The 20588-nt window shown below is 35.9% G+C and overlaps 2 protein-coding genes across 2 annotated transcripts; one reads left to right on the forward strand and one right to left on the reverse strand.

The window, feature by feature from the left end:
• Nucleotides 1-474: 474 nt before the first annotated feature.
• LOC128991344 (cuticle protein 21-like) lies at nucleotides 475-4431 on the forward strand. The gene is made up of 2 exons (XM_054414151.1): nucleotides 475-551; nucleotides 3658-4431. Exons 1-2 carry the CDS (start codon nucleotides 543-545, stop codon nucleotides 4297-4299), a joined length of 651 nt encoding a protein of 216 aa, XP_054270126.1. The 5' UTR covers nucleotides 475-542; the 3' UTR covers nucleotides 4300-4431.
• Nucleotides 4432-11569: 7138 nt separating this feature from the next.
• Nucleotides 11570-13941, reverse strand: LOC128992873 (cuticle protein 7-like). The gene is made up of 2 exons (XM_054416616.1): nucleotides 13930-13941; nucleotides 11570-12046 (listed from the first exon to the last, which is right to left on the reverse strand). The coding sequence occupies exons 1-2, from the start codon at nucleotides 13939-13941 to the stop codon at nucleotides 11570-11572; spliced, it is 489 nt and encodes a 162-aa protein (XP_054272591.1).
• Between the last annotated feature and the right edge of the window lie 6647 nt (nucleotides 13942-20588).

The following is a 20588-nucleotide window of genomic DNA, read 5'->3' on the forward strand; positions in this document are numbered from 1 at the left end:
TTACAATTTATTTTTATTATTAGAGAATATGAGGAAGGATAGAGCATAAATTTCTTATGTTAAAGCTCAAGTATCTTTATTATGAATTTCTATAGTTGTTGAAATATATTCGGTAGACCTAAACCTAAAAGTACATTTGGAGTTGTATTCAATGATTATAAAACTATAGAATTTTTAACGGAATTCTTAAAAGTTGGTATGGACGCAGCAATTAAGAAATTTAACTGATATATTCGAATACATGTGTATTTCTTTATTTTTAGAGCTTACTACATACCTATAATTTTCTCCAAAATCCCAACTATTTTTCAGTTATCTTTTTTTTGGCTAGTTAAATGATTTAATTTAATGAAATATAATTGTTGACAATGCATTTTATTGTTTGACCCCGCCTGCACAATGCATACGATAACTGATGCTGAAGCCCCAGCGGCGGCGGCGTGGTGTGACCTTGGTATAGCCCTGGTAGGGGTTCCAGCCCCGGTATATATGCGCGGCGTACTGGGGAGCCTTCAGTACACAACTACTCACACACACCAACCATGTACAAGGTGAGTACAGCACTTACACGAGTGTAACGTGTTATGTAAGTAAGGGAGTTGTAGTTCTAGCTAGAAAAATATTTATCAAACAAATATGAGGTGATAGTCTCATTTTAATTTTGAAATTATTAGGGTACTCAGAGTAACAATAGAGGGTAGTACAAGTTTTTAATTTTTTTATTTGTTGAAAAATAACATTTCAACTGACAATATTTAAAAAAAAACAACTCAGTATTTATTTGAGGTATATCTTTCCAACACTTAATTTTAGGACACAGCTACAAATAAATTAAATATATACTTTTGTAATTGAAGGAAGTTTCAGTACAAAATTATTTTACAGAGTAACCTAGGCCAAGTAAAATAAAAATAAATAAATTGAGTTTATATTTTTTAAATATTAGCTGGACATATTATGACAAAATGTTTAAACAAATTTTTTTTTAGATACGATTAAGTAAATAAAATATATTGTTATATTATATTTCTATGGTAAATTTTATAAAATAGGTAAGGGTATAAATTCTGGGACAAAATTGCTTACAGAGTACAGTAATTCAAACCAAGAACACAAAAACACAAACCTACCAATACTAAAAACAAAAATTTAATTATTTATTGAAGACACAATTTTATCTGTCTAATCTGAATCCTCAATTTAAATTATAACATAGTCATTGTGATAAAGCTGTAAAACAATATTGTTAACATATATGATTTTTGCTACGCTATAACATATTTAACAAGGATAGTCCTTTAATTAAACATGTATATCGAGTTATATATCACGCAGAAATCCCATAAAAATAATTTACAAATTTTTTCAAGCCCAGAACACACAACCAGCTGTTACAGTATTAGCTTTGACTAGCATAAAACACAAAAGTATCTCCATAATTGGAGTTTTACTTAAAAATATTCCTCACGAATACAGTAGTAGCAACATTTTAAAACGGTAATTTTCATAGATATGAATATATTTAATTAATATAATTCGTTTATTTATTTAGTGTACTTCCTACGTTAATTGTATAAACTAAATGAATTTTAAGACAGAAATCTTTATAACAATTGTTTTACCGAGTAACCCAAGTCAAGAACACAAAACTAGATTTTACAAAAAAACCCAATTTTCTCTATGCACATAAAATGAAATATTAAAATAAAATATTAGTAGCTAAATTGAGTTTTCATAAAAAAATAACTGATAAAGATTGTGATGAAAACTAAAAAAAACAAAAACACTTAACAGATATAAATTTAATAAGATAAAAGTAATTACTAAGTTTAGTCCTTAGGTCCAATCCATAAATGGAAGAAATCCTTATGCAATTGGTTTTAGAGTTAAATGTTGTATACAGCCCAATACTGTTTATGATATTTGTAAACAAAGCTAACAGACTGACCAGGTACTTGCAATTATTATAGTGTTTGCGATTAACAATGATTACCAAATAAACAATCCGTATACGATCAAGCTTGACCAAGATTGTTAAATATTATTCACACACTCTATAATTTTACAGGATATTCACATAGAAGACTATAACATTGTTTTAGGGTGAACATGTATAAAATTAAAAATTAAATATTCAATTAAAATAAATTAATTTTTCAAAATCATGCAAATGAAGTAATTTATGAGAAAGATTTAATGTTTTTCAGAATAATCTACACAACTGATCGTTAATTATGTACTTTAAATTTAACACTATTTAGGGTTAACTTTGGAGCAGTTTGATGAACAAAAAACCAAAACAACTAACCTGGAGGAATTAAAAGTACATCTCTATTCTTTATTCTTTGCATTAAGATACATAAGAGCACTATTATAAAACTTTTTAAGCTTTTTCGTTTTATAACTTTTTGCATGGATGTTGTATGATTGTTTCGGGTAATTGTAAATCCCCAATAACCTCAAAAAATTTAAAACCATTCTTGGAATCCTCTTAGAGCAAGAGACATTAACGGTGGGTTGTGTGTTGTTGGGTTCATTTGTAAACATAGTCTATGCTCAACTATTACAATTCGTTGTGAAAAACCAATAGAGATTAAAGAAAATGTACGATATCATTTCAGTTAACCGTTGATAGCCAGTAAACTATCAGTAACTAACTGTTTACTTTTGCAAAGTGAAAAAATACGATGATATTTACTCGTGTTAAAAATTTCTAACCAAAAGAATAAACTATATTTGCCTGTCATAATTGGTTAAAGACCCTCATTTGGCATTAGCCTACTCTTGATCCACATAACCAACTTATGAAAATCAATGAAATAGATTACGAACACTTATATCCTGCAGAATTGCACTGTTGTTCATCAATCAATTACCCATGAGCACCACGGTGCCAAGGTTAACAAGGGACCTTTAACCCCACCTGTAGTGTGTTGGAGGGGGTAGGGGGCATGTTAGAGGGAATTGTAAGGCTAAGATGCAACAAAGGGTGATATAATAGCCTCGAGTGCTGGGCCAAGGCGACTTGCTCAACGGGTCTCCGCCCTGCCCGACACATCGCTGTCAATTATTGTTTCATAACACGGCTACACGGTTAAGGTGCACGCCCAGCTGCACTTCAGTCTGCCCTAATACGGGGCTCGTTAATGAATCTTTCAACTTTACCCTGTCCTAGATGCTTTGTGACTTCATTAATGGGATTTGCTTGGCGGAGTAGTCCCGTAATAAGATCGGTGTAAAATAATTAATTGAGTTTAGATGAATTTATAAATTTTTCGTAATTGACATAACAACATTTTTACACGATGAATGTTATTTCCTTTAAAAAAGTTATTTACCTTAATTGCTATAATCATTAATATATACAATTATCTGTAGTTTTTTGAAGTGACTAGCAACTAGTAAATCGTAGTTAGAAAAATTATATTAAATCAAATTCCACTCAGAATTTTCTTAGCCAACATTTATCATAAACTTTATACATAGTTAAGTACATTTTAGGATACTATAGTAGAACTAATAGTTCTACAATAGTTTTCAGTTTAATCATTAATAAGGGGTTTTTATTGAAGTATTACACATGGGTTAAAAATGATAATGTTATTACCTCTCTACTGTTACCTTATAACCTCTCTAAAAAATATTCTTCTATTTTAGTTCTTCGTCTTCGCCTCCGTGGTGGCCGCCGCGTACGCCGGCGTCATCGCTCCCGCCTACCCCGCCCCCGCCGTGGTGGCACCTGGTGCCCCCATCAAGGCATACGCCACCCCTGCCTACGCCGCTCCAGCCTACGCCGCCCCAGCATACGCTGCCCATGCCTACGCCCCCGCTGCCTACGCTGCCCCTGCTTACCACGCCCCCGTTGTCGCTAAGGCCGTTGCCCCCGTCGCCTACGCCGCCGCCCCCGCCTACGCTCCTGCCTACGCTAAGGCCGTCGACGCTGACTACGACCCCAACCCTAGCTACAGCTACGCCTACGACATCAAGGACGCTCTGACCGGAGACTCCAAGAGCCAGCACGAGAGCCGCAACGGAGACGTTGTCCAGGGATCCTACAGCCTGGTCGAGCCTGACGGTTCAGTCCGTACCGTTGAGTACACCGCTGACCCTCACAACGGATTCAACGCCGTCGTCCACAAGGATGCCCCCGCCGTCGCCGTCAAGGCCTACGCTCCCGCCCCCGCCTACGCCGCCGCCCCCGTCTACGCTAAGGTCGCCGCCCCCGCCTACGCTAAGGTTGCCGCCCCCGCTGCCTACGGCCCCAAGGTCGTTGCCCCTGCTGCCCCTTACTACGGTTAGGTTTCTAGCTTGAAATCAAGTATTTATTTAGCGGGTATCCTGCTGTTGTACCAATCATGTGCTCACTGTAAATTATTTATTGTTCCTCATGCCATGTAAATAAACATCTATACTTGTTTTCATGCAAACCTACTCATGCGTACATATTTTTCGAAATCCAACAACCCTTAGACATTCCTCACAGTAACATTGTTTAATTTAAAATTTGGAATTGATAATCCAACTATATTTTAATATTTATATATATGTAAATCCCTAAGAGAAATATGTTAGGGTTTTAGATCCAAAGAAAGATAATCGCTTTTTATAGTTTGAAACTGAACGCCACCATCTTTTGTTTTTAAGCTTTTAAATAAATTACCCTTGTTATTAAATCATTTGATTGTAACCAATAACTAAACTATTATCGTTTTAAACTAAATGAATCTTCTTCAACAACTGCATAATACTGACGTGTAGTGTTGTAGCAAATAAATAAAATAAGAAATGCTGCGGCGGCTGCATCTTTTTACGCCTCATAGCTATTTAAATGGGAGGATATATACCAATATTGGTACGGACTACTCAGCAACCTATACACTTTTTAAAGATAAATCTTTACTACATGTTGTCTATGCCTTAGGGTTCTTAGCATGCTAGTCTGAACTAACATAATAACTTGCGTTTTATTTAAAACTTAAGCTTGAGCTTAAAATGAGCAACATTTGTTTGTCCAGTGCTACTGATTTATCCAGAGTGGTAAAAATTGTACGTGGTCCCAATTGTTATCCTAATAACTGGTAGGTCGTCGGTTTGATCCTGAGAAAAGTCAGTAGCTTTTTGAAAGCTCAAAACTGGACCCACCTGATCATTGTGATTAAATTAGATTTTTCTGGCTAATGAATCAGCTGAACAAAGCTACACGGATCATCAAACTTTATTCTACAGCAATCCTTAACTCATATTTGTTTTAAAATACGCACCTAGGTGGCAGCCTCATCTCAATTGGTAATCTATCTATCTTCTTTCTATATATTAATAGGCAAGCATGTTTCTTTAAAACCTTTTTTCTCAGCTCGTGTGCATCGCAGGGGAAATCTACGCATACTGTTGGAAAGACATTTTCCTGTAGATGTGCAGAATGCCTTTATAAATTAAAATAGGCTCAAAAATAAGCACAGAAAATGAATTTAAAATTTTGAAAAAATTTACACGGATCTTATGGGTTGCCATGCTGGTACTGTAATGAAATAACAACAAAATATATACAGAAAATAAAAACAAATGGAAGAAACACCAATCGCATGTTTTATTGAAAGTGTCTTGTAAAAGTAGTGAAGTCTCTAAATTGCATATTTTTGGTCGAGTTTCAACCACTGGACGGCCTCTATTACTTGTTAATTGGTAAAGTGTGAGTTTATGTTTGACGCTAAACGTAACACCATCAGTATTTTTGAGAGATTTCTTTGTAAGAGAACGGTTTAACTCATAGCCTAGTTACCATCCAATTTCGAACTATAAAAATTTATATCTGGATTAAGAATCGATCTTAGCGTGGTAAAGGTTGCTTAAGATTTAAAGATTATTGCCTTTCGTTAAGGATTTTAATTTGTAAGAGGCTGATTTTAACTTAGTTAGATTTTACTAACTAGACAAGTAGCAGTTTTTATTCACTATTTTATAAAGAAGATATATACTATTGATATATTTTATTTTCTCCCCTATTTCATAATTTTAAATTTCAACAAATTTAAAATCTAATTCTAATTTAAACAATATGGAACGACTAATTTGACCAATTTGACTCCTCGTATATTCACTACTCGACTTATTAAATCGTATACGTTACCGGCTAAGTATTAATTTAATAGAATGACTACGCTGTCAGCACATTGCCTATAGATAATAGGAAAAGTATGAAATGGAGTAATAGTAATGGTGGTTTGTATACTTTGTCTAGGTATTGTGTTAGGCACTTTATAGAATACCCACCTTCGAGTTAGGTAAAATTTTAAAATAAAGATATTCGTTCACAAAAAACTATTTATTTAACAATACAGTATTAAAATGTTTCGTGTATAAATGGTTTAGGTTATCTTAGTTAATGCCAAACAAGGAAATTAACTAAAAAAAGTCGCACGAGCGTATTTTTACTTTACCTCAAGAGCCATCAGGCATCCTATAAAATTACAAAGTTTATAATGGGTCTTATTTCCCACTTTGGCTGACACTAGGCAATATATAGGTTACCTGCATTCTATAGAATAACCGATCAAACACTTAGCCGGTAACACTTACAATTAGTGCGTTACCCTTATTATTATTTTCAGTCAACTAACACGTATGTTCATTATCTGAGCACTTACACTTGTCGTTCTATTTGAAGTTCGTTTTCATACCCGGTATAGCTCTTAGTTGACGTTGACCAAATGGGTTTCTTTTATTTATGACTAAATTTTACAGTTTATGCTTACTAGAAGAATCCCTTTTTTTGACGTAGATGGATCTATTTGACGATTCAGATTTTTTGTGTTCTTATATAATCAATCAATATAGGTAAAAAGAATACACCACCACACTAAAGCACTACCGGAGATATACATCCCTTAATTGAAGGTCGTGCATTAATTGCGCCAAGCCCTCAAAGGGACCTAAAAAAGTTCCTTAGTTGCGCCAAGTCCAAGCCAAGAAGGGGTGAGTTGCCGGCAGAAGGAACGTCCTTGTTTACGTGTCATCCTAACGTATCCTAACCTAACCTATCCTAACCTAACGTAAGCTAACCTACTCAATTATACAGTCAAAGAGGGTGCTATCACTTGGTGCTATCAATGAACTATCGGGTGGCTCCCTGGAAGGAGTAGTTGGCGCAATCCAGGAATACCCGACTACCTGACTCAGGTCAGTTGGCGCAATTAATGCCCGCCCTAATTGAAGTACCTTCAGCTGAGCTATTACATGCCACATGTGTAAGGGAGTATGTTTCATCTACTTATCACCTGAAGGCACGTGTGCATTTCAACAACACCAACAACAATGAATGTCTGTCCGACCTCATCAGTGCAGTTTGATTGATTGTCATTGTGATTGATTGTTGCTATGGGTTACACATTGTTGCAGCTGTACAAAGGTGTAGCTGTACGTTGCATAATCTTGACTACCGAATGTGTCATCTTGACAGCTATAGTTCGGCCGCTTAGAAAACGACCTGCGCGCTAATGCTAAACCAATGCTGGAGGAGGTCGCTTTCTAAGCGGCCGAACTATAGTAAGCCCTTGCTATATCGAAATGATGTTAAACACCGTTTTCGGTTTAAGTCTAACGGCGTGCTCTAACGATTTGTTGCTAGGCACTCAAGCCACGCATTTTAGAATAAATAACTGTTGTTAAAAGTAAGTAACTTGACTGATATTTTTGTAATTGAATAAATTTATAAGTAAGTTCTATAAGGTCGCGTTTTTGTGGTTTAATTATTTTGTGTTTTCACACAATTTTTTTTACTAATGACTTTTTAGCTACATAACTGTTTTTTTAGTTGACTATTTTTAAAGTTTCTCGTTATTATATGACCATAGGATACATTACCTTCAAATAGGAATAGAATTTAACTCAGCCGAGTTGGCTAAAAAGTCGGCTAAAAAGTATGTTTTAATTTACTTATACGTTTAATAATTTCACTTTGAAAGGATAATTTATCATCATCATGTAAACAAATCGTTATATAAACAATGTTTATACAAGCAGCAAAAAGAAAAATAACTTCAATAGCAGAAAGAGGCTCAATAAACGACGTCCTCTTTGAGTTGCAAAGATGACTACAGCTGTTTGTTATATGTATTAGATTTCTACTACAGTATTAAAAATATATGGTTTAATCATCCTAAAAAGTGTGTTGTAATTAAATTTCCATTTTTAACTATTCGCACGACGTAAATAAAAGTAGTTTGAGTAATAAATCAGAGTGTTATTTCAAATTATGTTCCTGCTTACTTTCGCCTACACTTTACTCCATAACATAAATAAAATATGGCACATTAAACGATTTGGCATATTTAATCGTTTACTGCTTTGATTTGCATGCATTTGGGTTTGTGATGGCACCAAAGGCTTATAAAAGAATCCAGAACGTTATGGACTCAGAGATTTACTTTGAAACATATTTCCTACTTGTTTAACATTTGGCAAAACAAACACTAATAACCCCGATAGTATGTCCACATTAAATATCAAAATTCAATAATAATGATAAACCTTTTTGTTTTCATCCAGGGGAATATAAAATGAATTACAATCAAATACCTCGATAAGAAAATTAATTGTACAGAAAAAAAACTTTTAAACCTTCCAGCTCACCCCCCACTAGTTCACTTCTATATGGAAATACTTTATTATTCCCTTATAATGTATTATTCTTTCTTAAATTTTCTCGTCGCTATTATAATACATGCCATCATTTCTTATCTTGATTACGATTACTTACCACCATATTTCATAGTTAACTGAACTGAAGGTTAGACGTTGTGACCTATAACACATTGCTGGCCAAATCCATATTATCAATCACTAAGAGAGAAACTGAAATTTCGATAAAAGATTATTCTTCGATCGGTCTCTTTGGCTTGTTCTTTTATAATCATAAGGTAACTGGCTATAGCTGGTCCGTATGAATGGTATGTCTCCTTTGATAAGACGGTTGAACATTATAGGACGACAAAGGCCAAGTTCAGTTTTACTCCGAGATATTGAACTCCAAGTACACTTAAATCTAAACAATCAGCCTATTATAATGATAGTCCATTGGTATGTTGTAATTCGGACGTAGTTATATGTGGCCATTCTGAACGCAGATTAAATTTTGTATGAAAGAAAACTGCTGTCCCCAAAGCATGATTCGTCAGTTACTAGTGGAACCCCGTCGAAATCGACGGTTAATCTTGAGGTTTTATGTAAATTCAGCTAACTGCGTTGGATAGGGTAAAGTCATTAAAATCTTAGTTATATGAAGGGAGGATAAGCAATAATAAGTATGACTATTGTGTTCCCTAAAAAACGTGATTGATGAATTCGTTTAACACAATATTTCCTACCTTTCTTTTTATTGGCTTTAGGTTGCCCAAAAGGTTTTTTAGGAGTCTTATAATTGTTTGTTCATGAGTTTGTTTCATACCAAAGCCACTTTCACTATATGGGAGAATGAGTTCATATAATTAGTCTATTATGTTACGGAAAGAGTCAATATTTATTACTAACCACTAATTCCATCTGCTTTAGGGAAATCATTCAGATTGTATCCGGATTTATCTTAAAAGATGTAAATCTTCATCTTTTTTTGATAAAAATATCTGATTCTCCAGAAAGCAGTAACATCTTACTTCGATCTCAGCAATTTTAAATCCTTCTCTTGCCTTATCGACCCATGTATGTAATCATCCTGTTCTTACTCGATAATTAATTAACTTATGGGGTAGTTTTGCCTAGGCCATATAGATCACATAAAGCTGTGCATGTATTTCGTGGATTGGAATGAACCATAATTGTAGGAAATTTTATCACAAATCTTGAACATTTGCGGAACCAAATCCATAACCTAGTCCAGCATTGGTAACAAATTATGCAAATGCGATGAGATGTGATGACACTGTTGTGTTTCCGAATGTTTTGTATGTAGTGAGGTTTAGATGCGTTGTTCAACCTAGCTACATGTGTACATCAAAGTAAAAACTGTGTACACATTTTTTTTAAATACCTGAATTGACATTACAAAACTTGAACACAGCTCTCATCCTCAACGTACTCATCTATGACACAATTTTCAACCCGATTATCAAAAACTGTTATACCAATAAATGAATCTCAGGTGTTCTTTCTTGAATTTAAAAATAAATGGTGATTGAAAGTAGGAAAAAAGGCAAGTGCCAACCTTACAATATGTATAAGCTAACCCGATAAGGAATAGTTATATGTTCCTTTGAAATTGATAAGTCACACTTATTTCATAATTTAAAATTTTCTAAGAGCAATAAAGCATAGATTTTTGAACAAAACATTTCAAACGTATCATAAATTCATCATTTTGTTGAAACTATAAAAAACTTGCCATGCAGTAGAGAATCCATTTAAAATCATAAATAATAATGTAAACATTTAATTTTGACAGTTTCAGTAGACCTTTGAATACAATTTTAATATTAACAGCTGGTTCATTAAAAGTAGTGTAAAATTATCCATATGGTCGAAATCTAAACAAAATTGCAGAGTGAACTTTAAAGGCCTCTGGGGCAGAGCCCCAAGGAAATTTACATTGTTTCTCTTTCGAGGGCTCACCTACAGACCAATACCTTTCTTTAGACACCCCTACCAAGTTTCTACGCCCAGCCGTTCTCTCAAATTAGCTGTGACAAAAACCTCGTTTTCCTCCATAAGAATAACATGGGATGGGAATTTAAAGGCCACTGGGGCAGAGCCCCGAGGGAATTCTCAATGTTTCTCTTTTGATGGCTCATCTACAGACCAGGACCTTTATTTAGACACCTCTACCGAGTTTCTACGCCCAGCCGTTCTCTCAAAATAGCTGTCACAAAGAAAAACAGTTTCAAATTAATATATAGATTGAGCATCATACGTAAAATGCGTTTTTGATCGGATGTGTTAAAATACTAGGCATTACTAATTATTTAGTAATTATTATAATACAGTTGAATTTTCCTTACTGAAAAGGAGGGTCATGATAAGATAACTCGGAATGATTATTAGTGATATATGAATCTCTTAAGGTTAGTATAATATTTTGAGGTCTGCAATGGAATTCGTTAAAACATTTTGATGTAATCAACAAAAATGATTGATTGATGATTGAAAAATGATGATTGATTTAATCAACAAAACTAAGTTCATTCAGCTAAGTTTATCTACCCATAATTGGCATGTGGTGCATTGTTGCACGTGTTGTAGCATGCTTTACACTTCTTTTCATATGAGAAGTGTGTGCTAGCATCTATAGTATTAATTGGATCTTTTAATATTATATTTTGCAACTGAAAGAAAGGCTTTGGTCTAACGATTAATTTTCAAATCTCATTTACAGACGACTAAAGCTGTAACTAAAAGAAAAATTGTAAGGATCAGGGCTTTATGAAAGCATTAGACATGTTTTAGTTATTGTAAAACAGATTTATAAAAATAAATATATATATACAATATTACGAGGGATGAGTACCATGACGATGTTGAAACAGGATACCAGCTTTAACGCCGTCATGGAGTGAGCAATGAAGAGGTAGAGAGAGGAGTTGACTTAACCGTAGTAGGGGGCGGCGGGGGCAACGACCTTGGGGGCGTAGGCGACCTTAGGAGCGTAGGCAGGGGCGGCGTAAGCGGGGGCGGCGTATGTGGGGGCGGTCTTGTGGACGACGGCGTTGAATCCGTTGTGGGGGTCAGCGGTGTACTCAACGGTACGGACTGAACCGTCAGGCTCGACCAGGCTGTAGGATCCCTGGACAGCATCTCCCTGACGGCTCTCTTGTTGGCTCTTGGAGTCTCCGGTCAGAGCGTCCTTGATGTCGTAAGAGTAGCTGTAGCTGGGGTTGGGGTCGTAGTCGGCGTCGACGGCCTTGGCGTAGGCAGGAGCGTAGGCGGGGGCGGCGGCGTAGGCGGGAGCCACAACCTTGGCGGCGTAGGCAGGGTAGGCGGGGGCGGCGTACGCGGCGGGGGCGTAGGCCGGGACGACGGCGGCAGCGGTGGCAACAGCCACGAGGGTGGAGAGAACGACGAACTGCAGAAAAATATGGTTAATATTTTTTTTCAACTTTAAAATTTTTAACAATGTATTTACCTTTTTAATCTTAAACATCTAGTTAGCCACTAAATAACAGAGTAATCCAGAGGTGAATAAAAAAACTTTAAAGTAAAAAAAGTAAAGTAATTTGTTGGTATATTATTTAATTTAATGGTTTATTATTACTTTTCTATGACAGAAGAATAAAGGTATTTGAAAGTGCTATACTCCATACTCTACTGAAAAAATACAAGTTTAAGTACGTTTTTTTGAACATGCTGGGAATTAGTTTTCTATCAGACAAGTGACGTTTTTTGATAGGTGTTTGGACTCATGCTTTAAGGCCAATCAAGCTTATGTCCGTTTTTTTTATCAAGACATGTTTTTATATTATTATTCAGTTTACACCCTTGTGTTTAATACTATTTAATACTAAATTACTTTGCAATCTTGTATCACAAGAATAGATTTTTTTTATATTATTAAAAACTAAATCCATGTGATACTAAATAACTAAATTTTGTGATAAAAACACACTGAACTTTGACTGAATGGGATTATATGTAAATAAGATCATTCTAGCTATCAATGTATTCAAATTAATAAACAAACAATTGAAAAATTTTCTAAAATCCTATATATTCCATCAGCCAGATAGTAGTTTAAACATTTAATTTTGATATAGCTCAAGTTTCAGATTTTTCTATTTATATTTATCAGCAATTCAAAATTTCATATTAATATTATTTAACAAGTTTCAAGATGACGGTTATGGCCAAGGGAGTATGATCGATTTTCGAAAACTGTAATAAAAACAATTTAAATAGTAAAATAATTCCCAAGCCAAACGTTGATGAAAATAATAAGGCGTTTCACTGTTTTCCATAGTAACCTAATCATTTCTCATCTATTAAAAAAAGAAAAAAAAAACACACTCCAAAATATAGTAATACGAATCGAATAATGGCTTAGAACTTCAATATTTTTATACGTTTCGGGTGAATGAATATTGCTCTGTTCGTTTATAAATTATAAATGTAAAGTATTCGTATTATTCACTACACAATTGATATTGCTCTCCTGTTTCGAAACTTTTTACAGCAACACAAAATTGTAATAGTTGCCTCTAGTAATTAGTTTATTAGGAGTTTTATCAAACATCATATTGAATGCAGATGAAAGTTTACCAAGATAATATAAACTAGATTTTGACAAATCTCGCAAACCCGAGGATACATTTTTTAATTAACTTTAGACCTGTTTTTAACCTCATTTTAGTTTTGGCTCAACTATTTAAATTACGTATTTCGATACTTTTTTATGGTTCCAAACCTTGCTCGTATGGTGTAGATAAAATCAAAATGTATAGGAAGACATAATTTATTTTATTCGATTTACTTATATTGTGTTATGAGATTGTCGCGATCTATGGGGCGAATCCAGAAATTGTGTATAAGGATAATACTGTACTCCTGTTTTTATTATTTATAAAGAAATCAGTAAAATATTAAGAAATTTAAGAAACTTTGATAGTATGCTTAGGAATTATTGGAAAAACACTTTTTGGACTTCGTAACAATTGGCTTCAGCCAGTTTGTCACAAAGAGATACACTTTAAGCATTTACGTAAACCGAAATGAAACCAAATAAAAATAAAATACTTTTTGTATGCGAAACTAAAAAATTTCAACTAACCAACATAAAATTTAAAAAAGCCCTAAAACTTAACCTAAAAAATTGCGATTGAGAAAACACGTTCTTTAATCGTTCTAATCACGATAACAATTTAAAAGAAGCACTCAAAACCTCTATGAAATACACTAATATGCAGACTACACTAAAAACTAATCACTACACTGAACACACAACACGAGACGCACCTGGTAAGCCATGGTGACGATTGGAGTCAGGTGTGGAGACGTGGTGTTATATAGTAGGTGGTGGGCCGCTGCGCCGCCGGGGCGAGTCACCCCTGGTCACTTTCTCTCCCCCCCCTCCCCTCACCCACAACATCACAGCTGGTCATCTTAAGTCATTGAGTGATTATCCACTATACAGTAGTTAATTGGTATATAAGGCTGGGGAACATGATTCATCCATATGTACTATGGTGTATGAGCAAATTGATGGTATGGGTTTAAAGTGGGATTATGTGCATCACACCAGTACAATGCTAAGTGTACTAAATAATTTTGTACTGTAGCATTTGAAAAAAAATATGTATAGGATAAACAATAAGGTTCTACCTCGTGATCAAATTATGGTTTCACTGTATCCACATGATTTCTGATGAGATTATGTGTTTCCTGCCAAGCATTTAATCCACTAGAAAACATCGGTTTCAAGGCATAGAAAGAAAATTGATCAAAATCTAGTTACGACCGAAAAGGTTATTTACTAGTTATACTCTAAGTTGGGATCCAGTTAATGACTGACTATGTAAATGATTATTGTTGGTTAGGATTTTTACCTTTAAATGAATGCATTGTACCTTGACATGTTTACTGTAAATTGCATTTAATACATTGCAGTATCCATCAATAATCAAAGACCCATAACAAGTACAACCAACCTTGTTTGTACGAGGCGCCATTGAGTGAAGCTTAATATACACTGGTTATAACACCTATTTTCTTGTATTACACAAGGATGATTGACACTTTATTTGTTATCCAGTTGCAGGGTGTATTCCAATCAGGCTTCGAAGGCTGTACGTGATAGACTAGGCAAAACATAAAGCTTAAAATAATATGTTTTTTGTACGAAACGGCCATTCACTCGTGCACTCATCCAATACCAGAAAGACTATTTTTAATATGTTACCTACTATACTGCTGAATTGAAATTAATAACAACTGCCGAGTCAAATAAAGAATTTGATACTATATAATAATCCTTTATCAGGCACTCTACACACAGTTTAAACTGGGAATTCATTCAAAATTGGCTGTTTATGTTATATAGCTTATTGTTGGTTCGAAATCCTTTATACCCTTGATTACTGGGCTTTTAATAAATATCCCTGACTAATGAAACACCTGCTCTTAGAAAGCTACACAGATCTTATCAGTGCATTCTACACTCCTCTTACATGCAGCAAATCCAGCTTTAAATATGTACTCAAGTTTGCCCCGCTGTCTCAAAGAATTTATGATTAACTGACCATAAATGATCATTAATGTTAACATTATACGCTTTTTGACAGTAAAATAAGCATGGTACCTAAATTATTATTATCAATCATTGAGATGGGGACGCCACCTAGATGCGTATTTTAACCCAAATATGAGCGAAGGATGAGTTTAGAACGCTTCAAATATAAACCTACTGCCTGTAAACAAATGTGAGAACTTCCAAAACTTACTCCTGGAGTTTCGAAGCAAAGATAAGCTTACTTTTCAATGGATTATTTTATGTATGTCGCCCAATTTGAGGTGACATTAGCATTGATATTTTTGCAATATGAATATTAATTTAACATAAGACAGAGCAGGGCGTGGTCGTCCTTGGCCGAGTCTAGGGGGGCGGCTCCTCGTCCAGTCTGGCCGCCATAAAAAGTGGACAGAGATCTCTAATACGGAGAAACCTCTCCTCCCGTAGAACAACTGAATATTATTTCCGAGCCATCCCTTATTGCCTAAGTTGCAACACTAACAACATTTTTGCATTATCATGTAACCAAAACCCCTTCACCACTAAGACGTTGAGAAAATTTTCTAGTTTTGGAACTAGGAAGACAGTCCCCCAGTTCAGTCTACCCTTCTGTTGGTCTTGTCTCCCAAAGTGTTTTTGTACAGCTTTGAATTAAGGAATAAAATTACTTATCACTACTCCCTCTAACCAGGATCGTATAATACTCTAGAAATATAACAGTTGTTCGGTGATATGCATGGCTTAGCACTTTGAAACATATATTAACAATTTATATCCTCACTCCGTTAACACTTTGAATTGAGAAGTGACTTCACATGAACGCATTATACTATATCTATATATGAATATATACATACAAACTCATTGCATATAAAATTATCTAGAGTTCATTTTTTATGTGAAATTTTTACATAATGAAAGTGCCTAATGTTAATGTTATATGTTCCAAAATAAAAATTGGGCGTAAGATAAGTTTATTTCAATTGTAGGTTTGTAACTCAGTTGTGGTTGTACCAAGTATGCGTGGGTTGTACGTATAGGTTCATTGGTCTGCTTAGCATCGTCATCAGTCATCACAACAGCAATGCCAACGATGGAGTTGTATATGAATGATCCATGTAGCTCCGCCATTCTGTTGTCTCCACACTTGGCGGGAAAGTTATTTACACATGGCAAATGCTAGTGTTATGTCTTCTGATGTCATATCGAGTCCTTCCACCTTCCATTTCAGTATATGTTTGATATGACTTACTTTTAATCTGTAAACTTTGGAAATTTAAGATAAGGCGGTGTACTGAAATTTATGATACATTTATTATTTTTTGAAACGACCCTAAAGTTTTAATTTATTGAAACTCTCAGTGTAACATATTTTTGAATTCTTAGTAGGGGAATTACTCAAATTACAATTAAAATTTTGATAAAACTTTGATTACAAGTTTAAATTTGATAATGACGAATCCTCTTGACAGTCCGACGACATTTAGGTCTGATTGTGTAACGACACGTGTAGGCGTATTAGCAGCTTAGCAACTTTTTGCGATTGCTGTGTCAGAGTTTCGGAATTGATTGGTTTTTTGTCTGGTAATACATAAGATATGAACGGAGTAATAACACAAATAGGATAATTCGTGCAACAACAAATGCATTGGCGTATAATCTTATTGTGTTTTATTTCATTCCTAAAGAATTTTCGTACGAAAATGTCTTCTTAGAAAACCCAATCTTAATAGCTTTAGTTTTTAGCGCCTTCTAAGTACTAAAACTTTATAAAAATCTAACAATTCTGAAAACATTGAGTTTATTTTTTACTTACAACCCTACTTGACTAATGATTTAGGAACTGAAGTATACTTTATAGTTAAAAGGCACATGATAAAATTATAAACAGTTAGGTGTTTTGTATAACAGGTTTATTGAGCAATCCAGTTGCAGATGTAGGTACAAGACTAGTGTATAGCGGGATACCCGCCAAGTATTTCTGTCACCATGAATCTTGATGAGTGAGGTAGGAAGTGCTTAACCGTAAAGAGGGGCAGCTACCCTGGCAACGGGGGTGGCGTAGGCAGCAGGAGCGTAGGCAGCATGAGCGGCGTAGGCAGTGGGGGCGGCGTATGAGGCGTAGGCAGCGGGGGCAGCGTATGAGGCGGGTGCGTAAGTAGCATGAGTAGCGTAAGCAGCGGGGGCGGCGTATGTGGCAGGGGCGTATGCAGCATGAGCGGCGTAAGCTGCTGGGGCAGCATAAGCAGCAGGGGCATATGCGGGAGCAGCATAAGTTACCGGAGCAGGTGCAACCACCTTAGCTACAGGGGCAGCAACGGCGGGGGCGGCGTAAGCAACGGGAGCGGCGGCAACAGCAGCTCCTTTGTGGACGACGGCATTGAATCCATTGACGGGATCGGCGGTGTACTCGACAGTTCTGGTGGAACCGTCAGGCTCGACCAGGCTGTAGGATCCGCTGACTACATCTCCTTGACGAGACTCTTGCTGGCTCTTGGAGTCTCCGGTCAAAGCGTCCTTGATGTCGTAGGCGTAGCTGTAGCTGGGGTTGGGGTCGTAGTCAGCGTCGACGGCTTTAGCAATGGGTGCAGCGTATGCCACAGGTGCGGGGGCAGCGTATGCTACGGGGGCGGCGACAGCGGGGGCGGCGTATGCTGCGGGGGCGTAGGCAGGGATCGCTCCGGCTGAAGCGTAAGCGATGCACGCAGCGATGATAAAGATCTGGAATAAATAAATTAAATTTATTAGATGGTGTATCTAATAATAAGCTATGAGAAAGCTGAAGAGATTACTTGCACAATGTTTACTTTCGGTGTTTTCTTTGTAAATATCTAAGCGTTATTTAACTTAGAACAAGGGTGAGAAGATTGCATTCATAAAAACAGGATTTACACAATTAGTTTTTGTTATGAAAATCTTTGGTAAAAGATAAGAAATATTAGAACAATAACATATGATACTCAATTTATTACTGTCGTGCTTTACTTTTCTATTATTAACAATGGTTGAACTGCGCATACATTTTAAGCTCAGGCTCAAAAAATAAGACCTTGTACTTAAAATACAAAGAGCAGTTATATGATTTCACTATAATCGTATGTAAACTACAAAATATGTTGGTTTTATTTTGTGTTCTATTAGTAAATTTATGTTTCCGAAGTGATTAATATCTGTAATTCATGACATGGTAAAAGCAAACCAGTAAACGTTCTAAAGTCTTGTTTTAGGATCGTTTAGTATTTCGTAATAGTTTTTTAAAAATGTTGGCAAAACGTTACTGTTTATTATTAAATATGTGATACTATATTTAGTGCCCGTCTAATCGATTAATTTCAATAAGATGAAAAAAAATTAATCAAATCATTAAATTGTTTGGATAAAAAAAACACTAATTTATAATGAATTTAATTAAAACAGAAGTGTTTCAGGCCCTTAGTAAAAGTGCCTTGAACAGTTTACAAATAAGCTTATACACCGAAAGGCAAAAACAGTAATGTCTGGAGTTATGCTTGACAGTACATTGACGCCAGTAAACGAAGTCTCCGGTTGTGATTCTCGCTACGTTCCTATGTCGATTGAGATCAGGAGACTCAAGGTATTTTGTAATTTAGTTTTTCGTTACTCTACGCTGTTAGTCAAAGCACACTCTAAAGATACTTAATCACAAATTAACTGATAAACTGAAAAATTGTTAGGTAAACAAACACTTAATAATTTACATCCATAGCATCCAGCAAAAAACTTGCGGAAAAAATAACCCTCTGAAAACAACCCCTATGAACGAACAACGGTTCTGAAATGAAAGCGTATCGAAAGTTCTTAAATAATTCGTTTTTTGTATTTCAGTCGATGATATAACTATGTAGCCATACATTTAGTCCTTTCTCACAATCTTTTGCGATATAAGCTTGATCAATAAGTTGTGATTCTAGAAACTTAATTATTTAATTTCACATTTAGAGTTGGTATATCAGATTTTTAAGAAATCTCTTCGATGTTCAACATTGTTACTGTGACAAAAAAATCCCCGACTACTCGACCATACATTGAACTTGTTTCAAGATATAAAGCCGCATAATTGAGAGATGTGTTAAATACTGAGCAATATAGAAACTAAAATGTTAAAAAGGTTGCAGGTTTGTTATTTAGCTGCAAAAGTTATTTTCAAATCAATAATCTACAGTGTTATACCCCTTATTAGGCTCAAATTTGTTGCTCTCTTGGAATACATTAAGTTCGCTACTAAGGAGAGCTTTATATTAAACTAAATTATAAACCACAAATTGCGATGTAAAAACCGTGCTACTATACATTTATTATAAAAAATAAACTACACCGATGACCGATCCTATTCCAGCTTCCTGGGGGAGCTGAAACGTTCTAAACTTTAGCACCCCTACCAGAACACTTTAGCACCCCTACTAGAACACGTTAGCACCCCTATCAGAACACGTTAGCACCCCTACTAGAACACGTTAGCACCCCTATCAGAACACGTTTTTACCCCTACCAGAACACGTTAGCACCCCTACCAGAACACGTTAGCACCCTTACCAGAACACGTTATCACCCCTACCAGAACACGTTAGCACCCCTATCAGAACACGTTAGCACCCCTACCAGAACACGTCAGCAACCCTACTAGAACACGTTTTCACCCCTATCAGAACACGTTTTCACCCCTACCAGAACACGTTAGCACCTCTACCAGAACACTTTAGCACCCCTACCAGAACACGTTAGCAACCCTACTAGAACACGTTAGCACCTCTACCAGAACACGTTACCCTACGACGAACCCTATGATATAAGAACTAATCGGTAATCCAACTACAACTAGACACTTCACTTCACAACGCGACACAACACTAACACACCTGGGCCATGATGATGGGTAGTGGACGACACTGATGACCACTGGTCGACGGTAGTTCATATATACGCTCCTCACACCCTCACCTTGGACCAGATAGACACGCCCGTGTCATCAGTCCAACAGACTTCCAGAGTTACGTCACAAGAAGCTCGTCCTCAGTCCACTATGGGCGCGTCCTCGTACCGCGGAAACACGCCGTCTCGAGGTGACGGATATGTTAGCCTTCCTTCAGTTTTACGAGTGTTGGGGTTTTGGATAGTTGGAAGCAAGGTTTAGGTCGTGCATTAATTGCGCCAAAGAGTTCCTTAACCACGTCAAGCCCTCAAAGGGTCCCGAAAAATGTTTTTTAGTTGCGCCGAGCCCAAGCCAACTTGAGCTCGGGTCGAAAAGAGTCACTTTAGTCCCTAGTTATGAAATATACAGTACTACAGAATTAAAAGAAAAGCTGATACAGGAGGAATCACAACTTCATTTATTTAATCAGTTACATGATTCATCTGCTCTGCGTTA

This window comes from Macrosteles quadrilineatus, unplaced genomic scaffold (genome assembly GCF_028750875.1).
Source record: "Macrosteles quadrilineatus isolate MER2022 unplaced genomic scaffold, UCM_ALF_1.0 Scaffold_4__1_contigs__length_99947679, whole genome shotgun sequence".
Taxonomy (NCBI): domain Eukaryota; kingdom Metazoa; phylum Arthropoda; class Insecta; order Hemiptera; family Cicadellidae; genus Macrosteles; species Macrosteles quadrilineatus.